The 26,241-nt window shown below is 33.8% G+C and overlaps 1 protein-coding gene across 1 annotated transcript in view; it reads left to right on the forward strand.

Annotated features, from left to right (window-relative positions):
* LOC133329233 (allatostatin-A receptor-like) overlaps nucleotides 1-26,241 on the forward strand; it is a 33,243-nt gene that overhangs the window by 788 nt on the left and 6,214 nt on the right. Inside the window, exons 2-4 of the mRNA XM_061537730.1 lie at nucleotides 5,498-5,552; nucleotides 8,425-8,543; nucleotides 12,137-12,212. Of these exons, the coding sequence (XP_061393714.1) occupies nucleotides 5,498-5,552; nucleotides 8,425-8,543; nucleotides 12,137-12,212 (250 nt within the window). The remainder of the gene's footprint in view (nucleotides 1-5,497; nucleotides 5,553-8,424; nucleotides 8,544-12,136; nucleotides 12,213-26,241) is intronic.

Here is a 26,241-nt window from a genome sequence, read left to right on the forward strand (position 1 = left end):
TCATTTCTTGGAAGAATTTGAAAATACTTTAAAAGATATCAAAACTTTGCCCACTTGGGAACAGGTCAATAATTATTTGACCAACAAATTCAAAACCCTAGAATCTGTTGGAAATATCAAACCAACAAACCCAAAATATACTCAACAAAATTTAGAACACAGTAAAAAATTAAAATTCACCAATAGCTTTCAAACTAATACATGGCAAAATACTCAAACACAGGGGGGTAAAACGAATAAACAAACTTCGAATCCACATTCCAAGACTCAAACAGTACAAAATTGTCCACTTTGCAAATCAAATCACTTTATTAAAGATTGCCCTCGATTTATAGAGAAATCAGTGAACGACAGAATTCACACAGTAAAAATTTCACATCTTTGTTATAATTGTCTTTCGTCAAATCATGGCGTTAGAGAATGCAAAAGTCGTTTTGGATGTCGAAACTGCAATATGAGACACCACTCGATGCTGCATAAGGGAACGGAAACCCAACAACAAAACTTTGCTCGAGATGAAGTACGCCCTAGTACTAGTGCTTCAGCTCTCACAAATATTATACAGTCCACAGAACCTGCGAATATTACAACCTTGACCCTACAAGAACATAGAATTTGCGAACATAACCCTAGTTCAACCTTGCTTTTCACTGCTGTCGTTCAAATCGAATACAGAGGACAATCATACGATGCCCGAGCAATTATCGACCCTGGCTCACAATCTACGTTTATATCAGAAAAACTTAAAAACAAATTGAATTTGCCTACCAAGAAAAACCTAGTTCATGTTACAGGATTGAGCCAAATTGTATCCGAAACATCAACAAAATCTTGTCTCTTCACTTTGCGATCTCGTTTAGACCCTAGCTTTGAATTAGATGTATGGGCGCCAGTATTAAAGACCCTCCCATCTAATTTACCTCCACAAAACATTGAAAATAATAAACTCACAAATATAATTGGTCTCCATTTAGCAGATCCCAATTTCCACATAAGTCAACCTGTTGATCTTCTCATAGGAATGGATATAGGTCCTCTCATATTCAAAATTGGGACCCCTATGAAATCTCTTGGTCCATTTTTAGCACAAAATACAGTATTTGGTTGGATAATTGGTGGTCCAATACCCGAAAGTACTCGAAAGCATAATAATATTTCCTTGTTTAACACAACTGCTATAGAAAAGATAATTACACGTTTTTGGGAGGTGGAAGAGCCCCCAAAAAGAGTTTTGCGGTCAGAAGATGACTTATTCTGTGAGCAAAACTATATCACAACAACAATACGAAATAAAGAAGGCAGATATATAGTTACCCTACCCTTTAAAAATTGCGAAGAATTGGGAAATTCTCGAAACATTGCCCTCGCACAGTTTTATAGAATGGAGAAAAAACTGTTAAAGACTCCTGATATAAAAGACTCATATGACAAAGCAATATTAGAATATTTAGATTTGGGTCATATGAGAAAACTAACACAAGAAGAAATAAATCAGACCCCAAACTACTATTTACCACACCATGCAGTCATTAAACCAGATCGGTTGACTACAAAACTCCGTGTAGTATTTAACGCCTCTAGTCCTACTTCAAATAAAAGAAGTCTCAACGATAATTTGTTTGCGGGTCCAATTCTCCAGCAAGATCTTGTTTTGCAAATATTAAAATGGAGATTCTTTAAATATGTTTACAACGCTGATGTAACTCAAATGTACCGACAGATTCTCTTAGATAGAAAACAAACTAAATTCCAAAGAATATTATTCAGAAAGTCTCCAAACGACCCTGTGGAAGATTATGAACTTTTAACCGTTACATTCGGAGTAAATTGTGCACCCTTCTTAGCCCTTCGAACTCTTTTACAACTCGCTGAAGATATAAAAGAAACATATCCTAAAGCTGCTAAAATTATATTACAAAATCTATATGTTGATGACGTCCTAGCGGGAGGTCATTCGATAAAAGAAGCAATAGACTCACGAAAGGAACTAATTGCTGCCTTTGGATCTGCAGGGTTTCAATTAAGAAAATGGACTTCAAATGAGCCCAAAATAATTCAAGATTTGCCTACAGATCAACTTTTACCATTAAATTGGCTAGATATATCCGAAAATGCTTCTACTAAGACCCTAGGTATCAGATGGGATATATCAGGAGATTGTTTCTCTTTCACATCACCTTCGATAGAAAATAAACTCAATTTCACTAAAAGAGAAGTCTTGTCTACCATTGCAAAATTATTCGACCCGTGTGGGTGGTTAGCGCCAATAATCGTCGTAGCTAAATTAATTATGCAACAGATATGGTTAGACAAAATAAATTGGGATGACACTCTTGCTCCGATAACATCAATAAATTGGCAAAACTTTGTTAAAAATTCAAATTCAATTAATGCTATAAATATTCCAAGATGGGTAAAATACATCCCAACGAGTCAAATTGAAGTTCATGGATTCTGTGATGCATCTGAAAGCGCATACGGCGCGGCTTTGTATATTAGGGTTCAAAGCAGCAATAATGAAGTTGACACATTTCTCTTAGCCGCCAAAACCCGAGTTGCACCAATAAAAAAGATTTCTTTGCCTCGACTCGAACTTTGTGGAGCTGTACTTTTATCAAAATTGGCTTCATCCATTAAAAACAATATTCAAATCCCAAATATCGAAATGCATTATTGGACTGACTCTACAATTGTTTTAGCCTGGCTCAAAAAACCTCCGTGCCATTGGAGCACATTTGTAGGAAACAGAATTTCCGAAATTACTGAAAATGTTGGCATTGAAAGATGGCGTCATGTTGACTCTGAAGCCAATCCCGCTGATGTCGCCAGTAGAGGATGTTCTCCAAACGATTTACAAACCAATAATTTATGGTGGCACGGACCGCAGTGGTTGAAATTTCCAAAATCCAGCTGGCCATCGAATAATATACCAGAAGATACAAATCTAGAAATGAAATCAGTTAAAGTTCTTACTCTTACCACTATAACTGCAGATGCTAAGATAGAACTTATAAAAAATGACCCACTCAAAAACTTATCTTTTTTTCGTAAAGAGCGTTTAGAGCATATGCTTATGCCATGCGGTTTTGGAGAAACACCGATGTAAATAGAAGACACTTAAGGGTTTCATCTGATCTTACTTTTGAAGAAATGCAGAATAATAAAAGACTAGTTATAATTGTTACTCAAAAATATTATTTCGAAAATAAGTATAAATTACTACAGAATAAATCAAAACTTCCTCCGAACAGTTGTCTTCTAACTCTGAACCCGTTTATTGACTCGAATGGCCTTATTAGAGCAAATGGTCGCCTTGTACAATCACCCGCTTTAACATACAATGAGAGACATCCAATTTTACTGCCTTATTTTTCCAAATTATCACAATTATTAGTTGAATTTACACATAAAATAACTCTACATGGCGGAAATCAACTCGTGACTCGAGTACTTCGCTCAGAATTCTGGATATTCAAATTAAAAATCTTAGTCAAAAAGATAATTCATCGTTGTAACACATGCACCTTATACAGAAAAACCAACCAAACTCAAATTATGGCTTCTCTTCCACCAGAAAGAACATATCTTTCACGACCCTTTCATAACACAGGGGTTGACTTTGCAGGACCCTTTAATATAAAAAGTTTCACTGGTCGAGCTTGTTTAATTACGAAAGGTTATGTGTATGTTTTCATATGCTTCGCTACCAAAGCAATACATTTAGAACCAACAAGCGATCTTTCAACACAATCATTTTTGAGTGCATTTGCTCGATTCATTGGACGACGAGGTTGTCCCGCTTGCATATATTCAGATAATGGTACAAATTTTGTAGGTGCCTCTGAATCTCTTAAAAAAGATAAAGCTGAATTTATGAAAAATCTTACAACACAAATCATCAATCAAAATGCCCATCAAAATCTAGAATGGAAATTTATTCCTCCCGGTGCTCCTCATATGGGTGGATTATGGGAGGCCGGAGTAAAATCCTTTAAGATTCATTTACGAAAAAGCATTCCAAAACTTAATTTTACCTTTGAAGAATTTAGTACAATATTAGCTCGCATAGAGGCTTGCCTCAATTCAAGACCCTTGAGTCCTGCTAGTGACGACCCAAGTGAAATAGCTCCACTAACCCCAGCTCATTTTCTCATTGGTACGCCTTTGCTAGCACCAGCCGAACCAGATATTTCCGACACAGAGATTTCTCATGCCAATCGCTGGAAACGGCTTAAAATTATTTCACAACACTTTTGTCATAGATGGAAAAATGAATACTTAAATGAATTACATAGAAGATATAAATGGAAATATCAAAAAGACAATTTAAAGGAAGGGGATTTAGTGGTTATCAAAGATGATCGCTTAGCGCCAACTGAATGGAGATTAGGAAGAATTATAAAAACATACAAAGGGGTGGATCAAAACATAAGAGTCGTAGATATAAAAACTTCCATTGGAGTAACTAGTCGACCCATAACAAAAGTTGTCAAATTATTTTCCGACTGACTAGTCGGACCCCCTTTTATTATAAAACTTGGTACTCCCTTCTCCTCAATTACAGATATGGCTGCCTATCTACCAAACCGGGACTGGGAAGAAGAGGAACGATCCCCCAATAACAGGCGCGACGAGCAGCAGCAGCCACCCAGAAGACGGCAACAATCCAGAAGCAGGTCTGGTCAGCGAGAGAGTAGAAGAGAGCGGCCCAGTTTCTGGCAATATTCCTGTGGGCTATGTCAAGACGATCATGCCATAAATACATGCCCCAGGTTTCGTGAGCAAACTCCATACCAACGCTACGAAACGGTAGAACGAAGAGGGTACTGCCGAAACTGCCTGGCAAGGAGTCACCTAGCCCCCGATTGTTCGAGCTTGACTGGTTGTAGAAGGTGCGATTACAGACACCACACCTTACTACATGGGGCTCCGCAGTTGGAAAATTCATTACAACAAGCACCAATCGTTGTAGCACCATTTACATGGGACCTGGTGTTTGTTCCAACTGCTCTGGTGCGTGTTGTAGCCGAAAGTGTCGATTCTTGGAAGACTGTAAGGGCACTTATTTGTCAGTCGGCAACCATGTCCAAGATTGGATACTCAACGTTCCAAAGACTTGGTTTGCGATCATTCACGCACCAGAACCACCGATTTACAACATTCAAGATCATGGCCAGACAAAACAACAACACTTGGGCTTTGAAAGTCAACGCCTTGATCACCGACGAATTGCCACGCAGACCCTACTCGGACCCTTTAATAGAAGACCCTACATCATATTTTAATCAACAAGCTCTCGCTGACCCAGACCCTCGTAGCAACATCCCCATAGACATAGAATTGGGCGCCGACACATACTGTGCAATACGGCAAGATGGCTGTACTTCTGCAGGAATTGGCGATGTCCAGGCGTTCCAGACAAAACTGGGATATGTATTTTCTGGTCCAATTAGAAATATGCCATCTAATTAAAACTATTTATTTTTATCATTCACAGATATCACGGCGGGGGAGGCATGTACATGAATGTACCCAAAATTAAAAAAAATACGGTATGCTAAAATTTTGACCCAAAGTGTATGTGCTATTTAAATAGCACATCACTGTAACATAGCGGGATGCAAAAAATGCGAAAACAAACACACACACACGTGCATTAATAATGCAACGTGTGTTGTTGTTTTGTTTTTCTTCTTTTTTGTCTAATTCCATTCAGCACTGGAAACGTCACAGTTACAAACAGGCTAGCTGTATAAAAGAAGAATTCATTCGAAGTTTGAAAGTTAAAAGCGATCGTTGCTACACCCCCGCCGAGTTAAAAGTGAAATCACCTAAGTTGAAAAGTTTTGAAAAAAGTTAAAATTCATAAAAAATTGTACTTACCTTGAATATAAAAAGTTACACTTACCTTGTATATAAATTACTTACCTTTAAGACAACCCTTATACTTACCTGTAAATATATTAATTTTGCACATAACTATACTTACCTTACCTTATACTTACCTGTGAAGAGAAAATATACTTACCTTAAAATTAGCAAAAAGTGAAATAAAACTAAATAAAACAAAAAATAAAAAGCGTTCTGCGGTGAAGTGAAGAAAAGGCTATATTTTAAAAATTATTTATAAAGGACATTTAAGGCCTAAGGCGTGGATTTTTTAAAAATTATTTATAAAGGACATTTAAGGCCTAAGGCGTGGATTTTTTAAAAATTATTTATAAAGGACATTTAAGGCCTAAGGCGTGGATTTTTTAAAAATTATTTATAAAGGACATTTAAGGCCTAAGGCGTGGATTTTTTAAAAATTATTTATAAAGGACATTTAAGGCCTAAGGCGTGGATTTTTTAAAAATTATTTATAAAGGAAGTTTTGGGCCTAAGGCTTGGATTTTGTAAAAATATTTTCTAAAGGAAGTTTTGGGCCTAAGGCGTGGATTTTTTAAAAATATTTTCTGAAGGAAGTTTTGGGCCTAAGGCGTGGATTTTTAAAAATTATTTCTAAAGGAATTTTTGGGCCTAAGACGTGGAATTTTAAAAACTAATTCTAAAGGATGCTTTGGGCCAAAGACGTGGAATTTTAAAAATTAGTTTCTAAAGGATATTCAAGGCCTCAGGCGCGAATGCTTTAAGGACGTGGAATTTTAAAAACTAATTCTAAAGGATGCTTTAGGCCAAAGACGTGGAATTTTAAAAATTAGATTCTAAAGGATATTCAAGGCCTCAAGCGTGAATGTTTTAAGGACGTGGAATTTTAAAAATTTGTTTCTAAAGGATATTGAAGGCCTCAGGAGTGAATGTTTTAAAGGCGTGGATTTTTTAAAAATTATTTATAAAGGAAATTTAAGGCCTTGGGCGTGGATATTTAAATAAATATTTCTAAAGGACATTTAATACCCTATGCGTGGATTTTTTTAAAATTATTTATAAAGGACATTTAAGGGCAAAGAGTGGATGTTTTAAATGCGTGGGTTTTTTAAAAATTATTTATAAAGGACATTTAAGGCCAAAGAGTGGATGTTTTAAATGCGTGGGTTTTTTTAAAATTGTGTCTAAAGGATTATTTAAAGGTGTGGATTTTTTTAAAAATTATATGTAAAGGGCATTCAAGGCCTAATGCGTGCATGTTTTAAATATTATTTCTAAAGGGCATTTATGGCCTTAGGTGTGGTTCTTTAAAAATTATTTCTAAAAGACATTTAAGGCCCAAGGGTGGATGTTTTAAAGGCGTGTTTTTTTTAATTATTTCTAAAATACATTTTTCCAAAATTATTTCTAGAGGACATTTAAGGTTTTAACGTGGATTTTTTAAAAATTATTTCTAAAGGACATTTAAGGCCTTATTTCTAAATAATATTTTTAAAGAACATTTAAGGCCTAAGGCGTGAATTTGTTAAGGACATTTAATGCCAAAATTTAAGGCACAAGGCGTGGACTTATTAAAAATTATATTTAAAGCTAATTTAAGTCGCAAGAAGTGGATTTATTTAAAATTATATTTTGATCGATGTTTAAGTGACAAGACGTCGATTTATTAAAACGTTATGTTAAATCTGAGTCGCATGCGTAAATTTATTTAAGTTTAAGTAATTTATTTCATTTGTATTTCATCCACGTAATTCTCCAAATTAATTTTACAGTGTTAATTAGTCTATGGCTATTTAAATTCCTCAAACATCCTTCGCCCTCTCACCCGTTTCCTCTCAAATAGTATATAAAGTCATTAAAATGCTAATCCAGTAGCCGTTTGTCACAACTATTGTAGGCCCTAGTAGTTTTGTTGATAAATGTCCCACAAATAAGCCGCAGCAAAGCAACATCCATCAGCATGACTGTACGTAGCCGACCGCTTCACATCTCCATCTGTCATTGTCAGCCAGATGTAATTAATATTAAGTCATGGCATTTTGTATGCCACAGACGCATACTTTTGTTAGTCACTGTATTAATTTAGTTATTCTGTATATAGTGTATGCAGACACACACACGCACACATCTTTATAGGCGACAGAGTGCATAAAACGGGGTATCATCTGTTCACACCTAAACGCCAACACAAACACAATGACAGCGACACTACACAAGTACATATTTACATTTAGTACTTATAAATATTCATACCATTAACAACAGAACGAACGAACCTACCGACCAAGCCGAACCAAAACAACCAACATCCTTGTGTCTTTGTATATATATATATATGTGTTTATCTGTGTGTTTATAACACTTCTGTTTGTGGAGCAACAAGTGCGTGTTTATCGTATTTGCTTGGGTTCCCATTTCAACGTTCATTCATTTTCATGTTGTGGCATTTATTATACGCCTCCCACACATACACACACACACCCGGATACACACTTCGACTCGCCCCTTTTACCGGTCTTGTGTTTAAGTTGTCTATTTTCTTGTTTTTATTTGCAGCTTTCATTCTTCCTGTCATCGTACGTGGCCCCATTGACGTTAATATGTTTCCTGTATATGGGCATGCTGGCACGTTTATGGAAGAGTGCGCCCGGCTGCAAACCCTCGGCTGAGTCACGGTAAGTGTCCCTGTTTTTATCAGCTTTCACGTTTGCTGTCACTATGATGGTCGTAGTCCAAAGCTAGGAAAAATAGATAAATAACCATGGCCACATAAAACACATCAACAAGGCAAAGGGGGCAAAGAAGAAGACATTTTGCACCCCAACCACCGCTATCAGCGAGAACGGTGACCCTGATGCGTTGCACGCACCAACACAAACACGATTAGAAAAACTAATTGTAATTAGTTGAACAAATACATGGGGAAAGTTCTTTTTCATGAGTTTATTGGTTGTGGTAGTGTGAGGTTTTGGAAATTACAAAAGGTATTAGAAAAAGGGATTCTCGAAGGGAAGGAAAGAGTTATGGACAATCGGAGAGATTTAAGAAAAATTTTTAGAAAAACATTTAACCAAAAATATCTTTACGGAATTTAAACAGAATTTTTAAGAGGCATGGATTTTTTGAACATAAATTCTGAAGGACATTCAAGGGCTGAGGCCTCAGACGAAAATTTTTAAAAATTATTTTTAAAGGACATTTAAGCCATAATACGTGGATTTTTTTTAAATTATTTCTAAAGGACATTTAAGGCCTCAGGCGTGGATTTTTTAAAAATTGTTTCTAAAGGACAGTTAAGGCCTCAGGCATGGGCTTTTTAAAACTTATTTCTAAAGGACATTTAAGCCATAAAGCGTGGATTTTTTAACAATTATTTCTAAAGGACATTTAAGGAAATTTTTTTAAACATTATATCTGAAGGACATTTAAGCCATAAGGCGTGGATTTTTTAAAAAATATTTCTAAAGGACATTTAAGCCATAAGGCGTGGATTTTTAAAAAATATTTCTAAAGGTCATTTAAGCCATAAGGCGTGGATTTTTAAAAAAATATTTCTAAAGGTCATTTAAGCCATAAGGCGTGGATTTTTTAAAAATTATTTCTAAAGTGGATTTATTAAAAAATATTTCTAAAGGACATTGCAGGCATAATGCGTAGATTTTTTTTAAATTATATCTTAAGGACATTGAAGATTTTTTTAAAATTATATCTTAAGGACATTGAAGGCATAAGGCGTAGATTTTTTCAAAATTATATCTTAAGGACATTTAAGGCCTCAGGCGTGGATTACTTAAAAATTATTGTTTTAAGAACATTGAAGGCCTCAGGCATGGATTTTTTAAAAAATATTTTTAAAGGGCATATAAGGCCTCAGGTGTGGATTTTTTAAAAAAGGACATATAAGGACAAAGCCACGGATTTTTTAAAAATTATTTCTAAAGGGCATTTAAGGTCAAAGCCATAGATTTTATTAAATTTATTTTTAAATGACATTTAATGATATTTCGAATTATTTTTTAGGATTTCAAGGAATCTTAAGGACTAATGCATTGATTTTATAACAATTATTTTTAAAATAAGTTTGTTTTTTAATATTTTTAAAGGATATGTGTTGCTGTCAATTAGTTTAAAAAATAATCAAATATTACAATCGCTGATTTAAAAACTATAATTTGTGAAGATTCTTAGACCTTAAAACTCTACTTTCAATTTTGAAATACCATTTCGTTTTCGTTAAATATAAGTTCCCCTTCTCCCACACACTTCAAAGATTGACATTTTGACAACTGATTAGCCACCCTAATGTTTGTTACGTTGTAACCTTCTATTCCTGTCAAATAATTACCGTAACGTTTAAATTACTAAAATTCCCATGAAAGGTAAATGACAAGTTAACAGTCTCTCTTGTCATAGTCATAAGGCCAAACATTAAGTCTGGTGTATGGCAGCATGATACTGTTTTAAAACTAATTAAAATTTACCTTGTCAAACACACACACACACCCATACAAACACATGCCCCAGAGAATTTAGCACAAATTGAAATACATCAATTTTGAAGCCATCTCTGGGAATAACAGATTACCGGCCCACAAGATTGGCACGTGAAATATTAAGTTTTGTTACAAAGAATGGTTTAATAAAGTGAATATTTAGGATATATTTTTAAAAGGGAGAGAGAGATTGGAAGGATAAAATTTAAATAGAGGGTAAAGTTTTGAAATTTTAGTTCTTTAAAAAATACAATGACAATAACGATGTGATTTTTATTTAATGGTTAATAACAACATAAAGGATATGGATTTTTATACTTATAGAATTTTTAAAGGATCGTGGAGTTTTTAAAAAAATGTCTTAAACACTTTCAAGGACGCGCATTTATTAAAAATAAATTTTAGACGACTCTTTATGCTACCGACATGGACTTATGTTTAAAGGACTCTCAAAGATATAGACGTGTATTTTTGAAAACCTATTTTGAAAGGACTCTTAATGCAGCAGGAGTAGATTTTCTTTTACAAATCATTTTGAAAGGACTCTTAGGTTCCATGAGTGGAACTTTTAAAGTCCTTTCAAAAATGTTTATCTATGTTTATGTTTATTATATCAAAACGTATTTTTAAATATATTTAAGTAGCTAAGCGTAGATTTATTATAAAAATATTAAAGGATATGGAAGGACCTATGCGTAGATTTATTAAAAATTATTAGTAAAGGATATTTAAGGTGCTAAGCATGGATTTATTAAACATTATTTTTAAAGGATTTTCAAGGACCTAAGCGCAGATTTATTAAAAAAATATTTTCGAAGGATATTCAAGTACCTAAGCGAAGATTTATTAAAAATTATTTTTAAAGGATATTCAAGGACCAAGCGTAGACTTATTAAAAATTATTTTTAAAGGATATTCAAGGACCAAGCGTAGATTTATTAATAATTATTTTTAAAGGATATATTAAAGGACCTAAGCGTAGATTTATTAAAAATTATTTTTAAAGGATATTCAAGGACCAAGCGTAGATTTTTTAAAAATTATTTTTAAAGGATATTCAAGGGTCTTTGGGAATTTAATGCTTACGGCGTAGTTTTATTAACAAATATTTTTAATGGAAATGTAAGGCTCAAGTCGTGTATTTATTAAAAATTATTTTTAATCGAAATTTAAGACTTATGGCGTGGATTTAATAAAAATCTGGTTTAATGGAAATTTAAGGCTCAATGTGTGAATTTACTTGTTTAGGTCGTTTAAGGATGCAGACGTACATTTTTCAAAAACTATTTATGTTCTAGTATAATCAATGTGGGCTAATGGGACTTCTTGGATCATGGACTTGTATTTTTTTTAATTTTTGAAAATACATCATGAGTGTTTGGTGCCTTTAAAGGGTTAACATATCGTCCTTCTAATGGGCCACCTACATATTTTTCCGTTCAATTGCATGAATGTCAATCAATGATACAATCTAACTACTTACATTCATACATACATATGGTTATAATGCCTTCATTGTTATTCTTTTCCATTTCATTTCATGTCTGCTTCCGGTTCCAAATGGATTATTGTCTACCCATGTCGCCCACAAACATACACACACATGATAACTGACTGGTTATCCGGATGGATGCCTGCCTGCTGAATGCTGATGTTGTTGCTGTTTTGGATATTTGATTGATGGATATCTTTCCAAACTATACCATTGACCCGGTTCCAAATATGTTATGGACACTCATCTATGTATATATGTGTGTGGATGTATGGATATGCAGGAAAGGAAAAAGACGTGTCACACGCATGGTCGTAGTGGTTGTCTTGGCCTTTGCCATTTGCTGGCTACCAATACATGTAAGTATTGTATTTTTGTTGAGCTTTTTCGGTTCTCTGTTGGTTCCCATTATTACTGGTCATCATAATTTACATATGAATTATGATGTTTGTATTTCAGTTTTATTCTCTGGAAAAAATGAACATACGACAATAAGAAATGTTGTGACATTACCAGCATAACAATTTTTAAGAAATATGTCCATAGTTTATTTTTATATTGCAAAGGTTTTGAATACAAATTTTGGTGAACGCATGTCCACATGTATGTGTGGGTGCCTTTTGTTTACTTCAATATACAAATTATTATGCCCACATGTATGCATGTGTATGTCACTGGAAAAATACCCATATATTTTTTTATTGAAGAAATTGAATTCATGATCCATGAATTTTCATTGAAAACAAGGCTATCAATACAAATAAACTACAATATTTGAATATGCTGTTTTGTATGAACAAATAAAAAAATTGATGTTAATAATAACTCTTGCACACTGGGCATTGGTTATATTTTGTTATTTGTAGATAAAAAGATAATATGTTGATATAAATTATCGCATTTCTCCAGCAAAATAAAGAGGAAAGACCATATCCTTTTTATCATTAATCCTTACATTTTGTACAAAATGCATACTCAAACAAAATAAATAAATTCTATATTTCAGTAGAGAAGAAAAAAATAACTATATTCATGTTACGAGTTATTTTCATTTCCAATAATATTTCATTACGAACGACATTCTGTTAAGAATAACAAGAAATAAAATTGAATGGCAATAAAGAAAGGAAAACAGGATCAATAAAATCAATAAACAAGTTACAAGTAACAACGAGCAGAAAAAAGCGACAACATGAATTGACAGGATATAAATTCTATGAAGGAAGAAATAACTCTTTTTGCTCATATCGCTATCGTTTTTTCTATTGCAAATATTTTCCTTATTTGTGTAATATTACATTTGAAAACGATAGGCAGGATATCAATATGGCATAAATAAAGGAAAATGTAAAAAAAATGGGCTGAATAAGTTGAACAACCAAAAAAACAGTGATATAGGTGGCAAAGACGAATATGTGATACAGTACACTTTTACATCATATATATTCGAAAAACAACAATCTTCAAAATCAAAGGACTTTTCAACAATATAAGGCTTAGAGAATGTCTAGATCCTTAAATTTCCTTTAAAAATAATTTTTTAGGAAAACCACGCCTTGATCCTTAAATTTCCTTTAAAAATAATTTTTAATAAAAACTCGCCTTCATCCTTAAATTTCCTTTAAAAATAATTTTTAATAAATCCTCGCCTTCATCCTTAAATTTCCTTTAAAAATAATTTTTAATAAATCCTCGCCTTCATCCTTAAATTTCCTTTAAAAATAATTTTTAATAAATCCTCGCCTTCATCCTTAAATTTCCTTTAAAAATAATTTTTAATAAATCCTCGCCTTCATCCTTAAATTTCCTTTAAAAATATTTTTTAATAAATCCACGCCTTGATCCTTAAATTTCCTTTAAAAATAATTTTTAATAAATCCACGCCTTGATCCTTAAATTTCCTTTAAAAATAATTCTTAAGAAATCCACGCCTTGATCCTTAAATTTCCTTAAAATAATGTTTAAAAAATTCACACCTGTGGTTTTTAAGGTCCTTCAAAAATAATTTGAAATGGTCACGACTGTGACCATAAAGACCCTTCAAAAATAACGTTTTAAAAATCATGATATTTAAAACATCAAAAAAATTCACGTCTGTGGAAAGGAAGAAAGAAAAGGAAGACTTTTTACAGTTGTCATCCCAATTTGTTCCCATCATGTTACAAATTCGTAAGTCACCAACAAAAAACCTTAATATGAAAATCCTACATCAAACTGTAGGGTGTAAAATTGGCCATTAACACCATACAAGTAGTCAGAATGCTTCTTAAATACGCCCTTTTTAAGTTCAGCCAACAGTTACATGACGTCTTGAAATGTAAGTAAAAATGAGTACAGAAGACTTATAATGGCATTCATGGTATGTAACCAAGAATAAAAGGATGTGAAACTCTCACACACACACAACCATACAAATACACAAAGGTACAATTTACAAAATCAATATTGACTATGCAATGCTCAATTGATGGTCTACTTGTTTTACATCATCAACGATGTCGGTCTTTTTGTTCCGCCTCCTCGTACTCCTCCTTTTTCTCTCATTGGGGCTTTGAGACGACAGCTACAAGTGCACAATTGTAAGGCTCTGTTGCAACGTGAATAGTTGGCATTCAATTGAATGACATTACGGGATACCAAATTGAATTACACTTGAAAATCAAATATTGACACTGGAAGGAAGAAAGAGAAGAGAGAGAGATAGAAAGACAAAGGGTGACAGAAAAGGTGTTTGGGAGGTGATATTATAACAGAGGCAATGATGAAAGAGCTAAAAGAAATCTATCCTACCATATTTTTACACATACATACATATCGTTACGTTCATATATCATACGTATGCATATATGCAACGTAATGATACTAGAACTAACATTGCTATCTTTAGCAACAGCCGCCTTTCAAACAACAACCTGACAATGACGATCATGAGATTCTCTTTTGTGTAGCCACGCCACCTTAAGAGCAACCTTACAGAAGAGCTACTTGAGTAGTTTTATTTTTGTGTAAAATGACAAATGAACTGCACATGCACCAACCTACATGTTGTACGTCAAACTGAATTTGTTCCTTCTATGTATGCATTCATCCATTCTTTTCCACATTCCCATATTCAATGGTTTTGAATGCACCCACCCACAACACATTCAAACAATGTCTTGATAATTTGCATTTTTTGCTTTCTTTCATGACATTGTTAAGGAAAATTCTACACCAACAACGACATACACACGCTTAACAATTTCCATACTACTTATATTGCCTGGAATTTCTATTACATATCCTTAATATATCCTGCTAGCTGCTGACAGTCTCAACTGCTGTTGCTGCCTCGCATTTGGGAATACCAGCACCTATACATTTTTTTGTTCTTTATTTGTCCGTGAAAAATGCAATCAATCTTAAAGATAATAAAAAATGACTTATTTTAACGAGGGAGGTATGAAATGGTTGGTTAAATTAAAGATAACATGTGAAAAGGTAATTTTGGTACCCTCCACCATTACCAACAGTTACGTGGAATTATGGTACAGCGTTTGAGGTTGCGAAGTATACTTTAAACCAACGATATAAGCAAAAACGGGTTTACACTATAATCTTAAGTAAGTAATCTTAATTCTTCTAAACTCCAGATTGTACCAAATTTAGTACTTTTCGTACTTAAAAGTGCGTATATAAAAAACTACCTCAATAATGCTTTCAAACGGCAATGCAAGTCCAAATTGAAGAATTTCACCTCTATCTGTTCATTGAAATCCAATTTGTACTGGATTTAATACTATCGTATATTTTTCATACCCAAAATTAAGATTGTACCATAATTAGTACGTACCAATAGGAATTTCCAAAAAAAAACTCATTCATGCCTTTAATAATAATCTTAAGTCCACATTGAAGGTTTCCAGCTCTATCCGTTCACCACCCTTCAAATTGTACCAAATTTAGTACCATTTATTACTTTTCGTAGACGTAAGATCGATTTTCCAAAACTTCCTTAATTCTACACTCCAACAGTAACATTAATCAAAAATTTCACGATCCAGCCCTATCCGTTCATATATATCTAAATTGTAGAATATTTCGTACCATTCTAAATAGTGTCAAATTTAGCACAAATATGTACAATTTAGTACTAAATATGGTACAATCTAGTACTAAATATGATACAATTTAGTACTAAATTGTACATTAAGGCTTAATCCGGATTTTAGTAAATATGGTACTTATTGTACCAATAAGTACGAATTTAAAGGTCATTGACCCCGGATTAAGGCTTAATCCGGGTTAAGGGTAATTGACCCCGGATTAAGGCTTAATCCGGATTAAAGCTTAATGAGGTACCTTAATCCGGGGTCAATGACCTTTAATCCGGGGTCAATGACCTTTAATCCGGGGTCAATGACCTTTAATCCGGGGTCAATGACCTTTAATCCGGGGTCAATGACCTTTAATCCGGATTAAGCCTTAATCTGGGATCAATGACCTTTAATCCGGATTAAACCTTTAATCGGATTAAGTCTTTAATCCGAATTAAGCCTTAATCCGGGGTCAATGACCTTTAATCCGGATTACGTCCTTAATCCGGATTAAGCCTTAATCCGGATTTAGACTTAATCCGGATTAAACCTTAATCTGGGGCCAATGACCTTTAATCCGTTAACACGGATTAGGCCTTAATCCGGGGTCAATGACCATAAACCGGATTAATACTTAATTCGGGGTCAATGACCTTTAATCCGGATTAAATCTTTAAACCGGATTAAGTCTTAATCCGGGGTCAATGATCTTTAATCCGGATTAAACCTTAACCCGGGGTCAATGACCTTTAATCCGGATTACGCTCTTAATCCGGATTACGCTCTTAATCCGGATTAAGCCTTAATCCGGATTCAGACTTAATCCGCATTCAACCTTAATCCGGGGCCAATGACCTTTAATCCGTTAACACGGATTAGGCCTTAATCCGGGGTAAATGACCTTTAATCCGGGTCAATGACCTTAAACCGGATTAATACTTAATCCGGGGTCAATGACCTTAAACCGGATTAATACTTAATCCGGCGTCAATGACCTTTAATCCGGATTAAACCTTTAAACCGGATTAAATCTTAATCCGGGGTCAATGATCTTTAATCCGGATTAAACCTTAATCCGGGGTCAATGACCTTTAATCCGTTAACTCAGATTAGACCTTAATCCGTGGTCAATGACCTTTAATCCGGTTTAAACCTTAATCCCGGGTCAATGATCTTTAATCCGGATTAGGCCTAATCCGGGGTCAATGACCTTTAAATCGTACTTACCATACTATATTTAGTACTAAATTGTACAATATTTAGTACTAAATTGTACCATATTTAGTACTAAATTGTAAATTTGTACCATATTTTGTACTAAATTGTATCACATTTAGTGCTAAATTTGATACATTGTTTAAATTTGAGATGGATATTTTAGATTTTAGTTAAGATAGAGAAACTTATATTCGGAATTAACATTACTATTAGAGTACGTGATTTAGGTTGTGTTTGGAATTCGAACTTATAAAGTAAACGCAAAGTACTAAAAATGGTACTAAATATGGTACAATTTAGATATATGTGAACGGATAGGGCTGGATCTTGAAATTTTTGATTAATGTTACTGTTGGAGTGAAGAATTGAGGAAGTTTTGGAAATACTTGGACAAATTTGGATCAATTTTAGTGAACGGATTGAGCTGGAAGCCTTAAATGTGGACTTCAAATTATTATTGAAGTGCATTAATGAGGTAGTGTTGGAAATTCGTACGTATTGGTAGGAAAAATACTAAATTTGAAGGATTGAGATAATTCTGGAATATGTGTACGAAAAATACCGAATGGTACCAAATCTTGTACAATTTTTATTTCGATAAATATATAAAGGTAGAATTCTTTAATTTTACTGTTTGAATGCAGGTTTGTGGTAGTTTTTTTTTTAAATTCGTACTTATGAGAACGAAAAGTACTGAATTTGGTACAATCTGGAGTTTGGAGGAATTAAGATTACTGTTAGAGAATGGAAATGGAATGGAATTTAGATTACTGTTGAAGTATAGGATTTAGCTATGGAAACAGCTTTAGAAATTCGAATTTAGGGGTACGAATAGTACTAAATGCACTAAATTTTGAACACTTTGGATTTGGGTAACGGAGAAAGGTGAAACACTAAAATTTGGTATCAACTGCTACTAAATTTAGTAAAATGGGAAAGAGATTTCGGAAAGTTGTGCTTATGTGTATGAAGGGTACTAAATGGTAATAAACTTTATATTAGATGTAAGAATAGAAGTGAAATTCGGAATTATAGTACAACAAATTATACAGTATACACGATTTCCATGTAAAATATTATTTATTTGTTTTTTATGCCCTTTCCGCTAATCCGGCGGGCTAATCTGCCTTTGGTTCTTTCCTTACTGCTTTTGTATACCGCTACTACCTTCGATCGGCAGCACAAAATAATATTTCTAAAAATAATAAAGAGAACGCCTAATTAAGTCCCTCAACAACTCCTGTTCATTACACAAATATAATTTTTCTATTCTGTATTCCTTTCTCGTCCTTCTCTCCCTACATTTCGCCACCTACGGATGACTTATGCATATATATGACTTTGTCTCACCTACGCGGTGTGCAACATAATGCAAAATCAGCAGCAAATCTGACTAATGAAAGGTGAAATTACATTTCACAGGCGACTGACAATCAGAGCAACAGGCGTAACCATTGCAACCAATTCGATCAGCGTTGGATGCGCCGATGAAGTGCTCCACACAATTTCCACACGCTAATAGAACACAGAGCTATGCAGGGTGACATGTCATTGTAGTTGCGAATGGAAATTTACTCATTTCGATATACTTACTCGTACTCTTACCGATTGCGCCCACCTTGCAACAGCTATTGTTGCAAATGCCACATAATGTGGTACAAAGGACACATGAAACGGAGATATACACGTAGTGTTGTTGTTATGTTTACGAGAAATTTGCATTTGGCTTATGAGTAAAATTTCCACCATAAGTTTGTAGGTCTGTGGCTGGGTGGAAGAGTGTGTTTGTGTGTATATGTGTAGTTGCACAAACAAATAAATGTGTTTCCACCAACACTGTCAAGGAAATATGTCGAGGTTTTGATGCTTCTGATTCAGCAGTTTCTGTCGGTGTTGTTGGGGAAATTATGAATTTCCTGGAAATGAAACACAAACTACACACACACACTCACGCACACAGTTACAAAACAAGGATATTCAGGATATGCAATTTGTTTACTTTCCACACTTTTGAATTTCCCTTGAACACACACATACACACGCATACATATGCATATTGCAATGGTATAAATGTATGTATATATTTGTGTATTTTACACACCCACACACACTTGCATACATATGTTATTCAGAAGATTAGCCTAATTGGAAATTGAAGTGAATAGTGCAACTCTGACCATGTTCAGATATACGGCAGAAATATTGTTACTTGTTGAGTTGCAGGACGTTGAGGAGTGAGGTGTTGAGAGGCAGGGAAGGGTCTGATGAGTGAAGTGGAATTTATAATTACATGCTTAGAACTTTTGCTTATAATTTGAAACTTTGATTGTGCAATTGAAGGATACACAAAGAACCTTATTATTATTCGTTCAAAATTACTAACATTGCAACAATAAGCACAATTTCATTGGAATTTTTGTACACAGACATTGGGTTGAAGGTCGCAATGGGTGTAGACGTATTAGGGGGTGGTTGGAAGTAAAAATTTTAAATTTAACATTTTTGATGTACCAGAAAATAATATTAGGCGGGGGCGAATACACCCGAACTGGGTTGTAAAGGAAGTGATTTGAATTTAATTAATGTTCTCAGGTTACCGGAATTAAAAAAACATTATTACATAGAATTAATGCTCAGAACAAATAGCTATAATTATCAACGGAAATGGAATAGAAATGTACACCGGCTATGAATAGAATTTGAAGTATAAATAGCAAACAAGGAGGAGTATGACTAGGCCAAAATATTGAACCTTCTTATTCCCTTCACCACACTGAAATACAGGGTATTATGTTTTTGTGCATATGTTTGTAACAGGTAAAAGGAAACGAGATAGACACATGGTTCCTTTTTAGAATATGCGAGTCGATTTATGTATCTCTGTTCATGTTAAATTGAAAACAGATCACATTTATGATCCGGATTGGATGAAATTTGGCATAGCTCATTTATTTAGCCCAAAGATGAACCCTGTTGACATTATAAAATATCGGCTCCGATTTAGATATAGCTCCCACATATAATTTCGTCCGCTTTAATGCAATTGGTGCACCAAAGTCCCTATATATCAATCGATTTGCACGAAATTTGGCATAGCGTAGTGAATTAGGTCTAGAATGATGTGTGCTAAGTTTCGTGAAAATCGGTTCAGATTTACATATAGCTTCCATATATGTTTTCGTCCGATTTAAGTTAAATTGTGCGCCAAAGTCTTTCGATTTGCAACAAATTTAGCAAAGCATACTGAATTTAGTCTAGAATGGTGTGTGCTAAGTTTCGTGAAAATCGATACAGATTTACATATAACTCCCATATATGTTTTCGTCCGATTTTATGTAAACGGTGCACTAAAGACCTAAAGTTTGTCAGATTGGCTCACAATTTTGTACAATGTACTGAAGTTAATATTAATTAATCTCTGCCAAGTTCCGTTGAAATCGGCATAGATTTAAGCTATGTTTTTTAGACAGAACTTTAGATTCTTAAGCGTAGTTCTTTTCGACAAAACATTAACGTTCTTAAGTGTAGTTCTTTTAGACAGAACTCCAAAGTTCTTAGGTCTATTTTTTAGACAAAATTTAAGGACCTTGAAGGGTATTTTGTTTAAAGAGAACTTCATGATCCTTAAGCGTAGGTGTTTATAAAGAACTTCAAGGACCTTAAGCGTAGGTTTTTTAGACAGAACTTGAAGGCCCTTAAACGTAGTTTTTTTAGACAGAACTTGAAGGTAATTAAGCGTAGTTTTTTAGTGACAACTTCAAGGTTTAAAGCATAGTTTTCTAACATAACTTCAATGTCCTTAAATGCAGTTTTTTTAGACAGAACATCCTAGGGTTTTTAGACAGAACTTCCTCCTTATGCGTAGGTTTTTTAGACTTCAAGGTCCTTAAGCGTAGTTTTTTAGACAGAACTTCAAGGTCCTTGAGCGTAGTTTTTAAGACAGCATTTCATGTTCCTTATGTGTAGTTTTGCAAAGTTCTTATGCTTAGTTTTTTAGGCCAAACTTGAAGGTCCTTAAGCATAGTTTATTTAGACAGATCTTCAAGGTCCTTATGCGTAGTTTTAATAATGAACTTCAAGGTCCTTAAGCGTAGTTTTTTAATAGAACTGCAAGGTCCTTAAGCGTAGTTTTTTAATAGAACTGCAAGGTCCTTAAGCGTAGTTTTTTTAATAGAACTTCGAGGTCCTTAAGCGTAGTTTTTTTAATAGAACTGCAAGGTCCTTAAGCGTAGTTTTTTAATAGAACTGCAAGGACCTTAAGCGTAGTTTTTTTAATAGAACTGCAAGGTCCTTAAGCGTAGTTTTTTTAATAGAACTGCAAGGTCCTTAAGCGTAGTTTTTAATAGAACTGCAAGGTCCTTAAGCGTAGTTTTTTTAATAGAACTGCAAGGTCCTTAAGCGTAGTTTTTTTAATAGAACTGCAAGGTCCTTAAGCGTAGTTTTTTAATAGAACTGCAAGGTCCTTAAGCATAGTTTTTTAATAGAACTGCAAGGTCCTTAAGCGTAGTTTTTTAATAGAACTGCAAGGTCCTTAAGCGTAGTTTTTTTAATAGAACTGCAAGGTCCTTAAGCGTAGTTTTTTTAATAGAACTGCAAGGTCCTTAAGCGTAGTTTTTTAATAGAACTGCAAGGTCCTTAAGCGTAGTTTTTTTAATAGAACTGCAAGGTCCTTAAGCGTAGTTTTTTTAATAGAACTGCAAGGTCCTTAAGCGTAGTTTTTTTAATAGAACTTCAAGGTCCTTAAGCGTAGTTTTTTTAATAGAACTGCAAGGTCCTTAAGCGTAGTTTTTTTAATAGAACTGCAAGGTCCTTAAGCGTAGTTTTTTTAATAGAGCTGCAAGGTCCTTAAGCGTAGTTTTTTTAGGCAGAATTTTAATGACCTTAGTTCTTTTTAGACAGAACTTCAGGTATTTTTTAGGTATTTTGTTTAGACAGAACTTCAAGGTCTTTATGCGTAGTTTTTTAGACAGAACTTCAAGGTTCTTATGCGTAGTTTTTTAGACAGAACAAAAACTCAGAACTCCATGATGGGTTCTACCACAATGACGAACAACTTCGTGCAAATGCCTATAACTTCGAGGTAGTAGTCCTTATTGATCGTAGGATCATATGGCTGGAATTAATGATGCTTCGCGGTGAAGACTTAAAATCAATAAGAAATCCTTCACATTTAACCGAATTCAAAATTTTACAATTTTTCAATTTTTTTTTCAAAATTTTACAATGTTCGCTGATGCACGTTTCTTTCTTATCCTTAGTAATTTCTCTGATAGCGATTCGAACATTATATAAAATCATTTTCTTAATTCCGAGGATCTTAAGGATATTATTCTGACCAGATAACATTCAGAAAACACAAAAAATATACATTAATTTATATTTATATCCACAAAGGCCTAAAGTTGATATAAATGTTACTTAAGTTTGTCTTTAGCCACAAGGACACAATTGTCCTTGCATATATTGTAAAACATTTCTTACCACAATGTCTGCATTTATTAAAACAAAATACCCATTACATGTGAAAAATGTTAAAAATAATCTGTCTTTTTGCCTATTATTCTGGGCTATTGTGATCATTTGTATTTACTAAGAAATAAATTCATTAAAAATATATTAGCCAAGAAAAAGAAAAATAAAACTTTTAAGGCTAGCCAAAATAAAATATGCAAATTTTACAGTCTGGCAATAAACCGCAAATAGACAAAATGGCCACTTTTAGGACAATGAATGATTTTTTTTCATTTTCTACTCATCCTTAATCCTGCTTATTTGCTATATCCTTCCATTGACCACACATATTTAATTTATGCGGTTTTATTTCAGTAAAACAAAAACAGACCCATCTGTGGCCATGCGAAGGTTGGCATGTGCAAACTTTTTTGTGTGGTGTTGATATTGAACTATTAAATATTCAATATTAATTGTAAATAATAAATATTTGTTAACACATTGTTAATAAATGTTCATTTTGATTTTATTTTGTTTATTGCTATAGGCTGGTATGTGGTTTTTTGCTTTTAGAACGATTTTTTGGTGTGGTAATTCGACACATAAAAATTTGCAAATGGTTTTAGGGGAATTTGAGAAAATTTTAATTACCAAAATGTGGTTTGCAAATTTAAAACATAGTGTGTATAAGGATAAATAACAAAGTTCTGAAATATATAGATGGCCAGATACTTACCTTAAAATTCACGATCTTCCTTCAAACACGTATGGGTAGAATTTATTTAAAAAAAATATCCTTCAATATTATTATCATTTGTTTTCCTTTTCCTTCGCCAAAATCCAATCGAAAAATAACGTTAAAAAGAAATAAAACCCACAACTTTATCTTATTAACACAAAGCATAAAATAATAAAAACCCCAATGTCATTAACGTACCAACTGTCGTATACGTATTATTATTAATTCATACATATTAATCATACGCACCCAAGCAAACGAGCAAGCTGGCACCTGAAATAACATTACCTAGGATTTATACGAGGTTAAAATCCCCATGTCAATTTTTATGTGTCCTTCTCTTTCATATATGTTTACCTCATTCCTTTTTTCCGTTTCATCTTCTTCTACAATTCTGTCAAGGCATTCTCATAAATATTTCATGGACACGAAAAAGACGAGCAGAAAAAAACCTTTGCTAAAGAAGCAATATTTTCCAAGAGGATGCGAAAAATAATTGATGGATTCGGTAGGGTGTGAGGAGGTTGAACAATAAAAATGTGTCGTTGAAACGGTTATTTATGTTGTTAATAAATTATGTGAAGCCTGTTGTTGTTGTTTTTTCTTCTCAACTTTACAAAAAAAAAGCCATGCGAAATATGATAGCCTTGTTATTGAATGATATTAACCAAAGAAAAACAACAAATAAATTAAATATTTAATAATCAAACAAGGGACGGGGATTTCAAAAAATATATTGCAGAATTATTATTTTATTGATGTGGACTGGAATGATGGCCCGTGTTTTTGGTATAGTCAACAGCTTTAGTTTCGATTTTTCCCTTTATCTACTCAATCGGTGCATAACGCTTTCCATTCATCGATGTCTATCTTTTTGGGAAGAAGATAAAGTTATTCGGGGCCATGTTCGGTATTTACGATGGTTGAGGCATAATGGCGGTTTTTGTTATGCAAAATTCATGATTGTTTTTACCACAAAGGCGCATAACTCCAAGGTGTTATTCTTTATTTATCGTACGATATGGTGACTATAATGACGGGGTTTGGTCGTGAAAACAGTAAAAAACCCATTATATTTGACAGAATAAAAAATTTTTAGAACGATACCCGCTGCCACACGTTTCATTTCTACTTCGTCTTTAACAGCACGACTTGAGCCGAACGTTAGCCAATGTGTTCAGTAACTTCTCTGAAAGTGATTCGAAGATTATCCATCATAATGTTCTTCACTGCTTCAATATTTTCATTGCTTGTTGAGATGTTCCAGAGACTAGGACAAGCAGCGTCATCGATATCTTCTCAGAGTTCCTTAACCCCGTTATACCACAATTGAACTTGTGTTTTGCTCATAGCAGACTACCCATACGCCACAAACACCATTATTATTGTCCTACGCATTCTCGAAATTTGATAATATCAGTTACTTTTAGATCAGACCTCGTAAGGGGCTATCTTCTATATAAGACCAATTAAATGATTTATATTTATAGAAGCCGTGTGGGCATTTTATTAAAAGTCATGTTTTTTTTCCTGGAGGGAGGTATTCCATCGATAGGGGACATATTGAAGGTGTTATGTCTGAAGAAGGTTTCCTACGGGCCTTCTTCTATCTGCAGATAATCTATAGGATTCTTCTATTTATAGAAGGCCTTTAGAAGGTAATCTATCTATATAACGCCAACAAGAGGTTTTCTAATTGTAGAAGACCTGCAGCAGGCCTCCGATGTATAGAAAACCTTTATGAGACCTTCTATGTATGGAAAACCTGTATGAGTTTTTTATCTATGGAAGACCTGTATAAGGTATTATATCTATAGAAGACATGCAGGAAGTATTTATAGGTGATCTGTAAGAGATTTTCTATCTGTAGAAGACCTGTAGACGGGTTTCAATCTAAAGAAAATTCAAACTGTAGAAGACCTGTAAATGGGTTTCTTTCTGTAGAATAGCTAGCTCTAGTATGTCTTTGGACCTTGTATGTATAGAATACCTTGTGATGGTTGCCTAGAAACCTGTAGGATGTTTTCTATCTACAGAAGAATTGTAGAAATACTCTATGAAGTCTTCTGGACGCAGGCCACCTATCTGTAGAAAACTCCATATATTACCTGAATGGATGGACGAAGAAGGCCATACGTAATTTTTAAAAGTTCAAGTACAGCAAACTTAGTATTTTTATGTAGTACTTAAAGGACCCTTAGTAAAACAATTTATAGCTGATTTTTTATGAGGAACTTCTGGATCTTCAAGAAAATTTTTAAGTGGAACATCAGGGCCTATAGGGTTAATATTTTAAATACCACTCCAAGTTCATTTAGTGTAAGTAAGTAAGTAAGGGCTTTAAGCATAAAGTATAACTTCAAGAAACAATATAATAGTTTTTTTTTAAGCAGAACTTCTAGAACCCTAAGCAGAAGTTCCAGAACCCTTTAAAATGAACTTCAAGTCAATAAGAGAAAGTTTTTAAGCAAGAATTTCATGGTTTTCCCGCATAGTTTTTTTAAAGAAGAATTTCAAGGTCTTCAGGCGTAGTTTTTTAAATCAGAAATTCAAGGTGTTCCGGCTTAGTTTTTAAAAGAAGAATTTCAAGGTAGTTTTTTTTTTTTTTGAAGTAGATTTTCAATATCTTCTTAAAGCAGAAATTCAAGGTCTTCAGGCGTAGTTTTTTTAAAGCAGAATTTCAAGATCTTTAGGCGTAGTTTTTTAAAGAAGAATTTCAAGATCTTCAGGCGTAGTTTTTTAAAGAAGAATTTCAAGATCTTCATGTGTAGTTTTTTAAAGCAGAAATTCAAGGTCTTCAGGCGTAGTTTTTTAAAGCAGAAATTCAAGGTCTTCAGGCGTAGTTTTTTAAAGCAGAAATTCAAGGTCTTCAGGCGTTGTTTTTTAAAGCAGAAATTCAAGATC

Source organism: Musca vetustissima, unplaced genomic scaffold (genome assembly GCF_032173495.1).
Source record: "Musca vetustissima isolate MV318-11 ecotype Yass unplaced genomic scaffold, APGP_CSIRO_Mvet_v1 utg12511, whole genome shotgun sequence".
NCBI lineage: Eukaryota > Metazoa > Arthropoda > Insecta > Diptera > Muscidae > Musca > Musca vetustissima.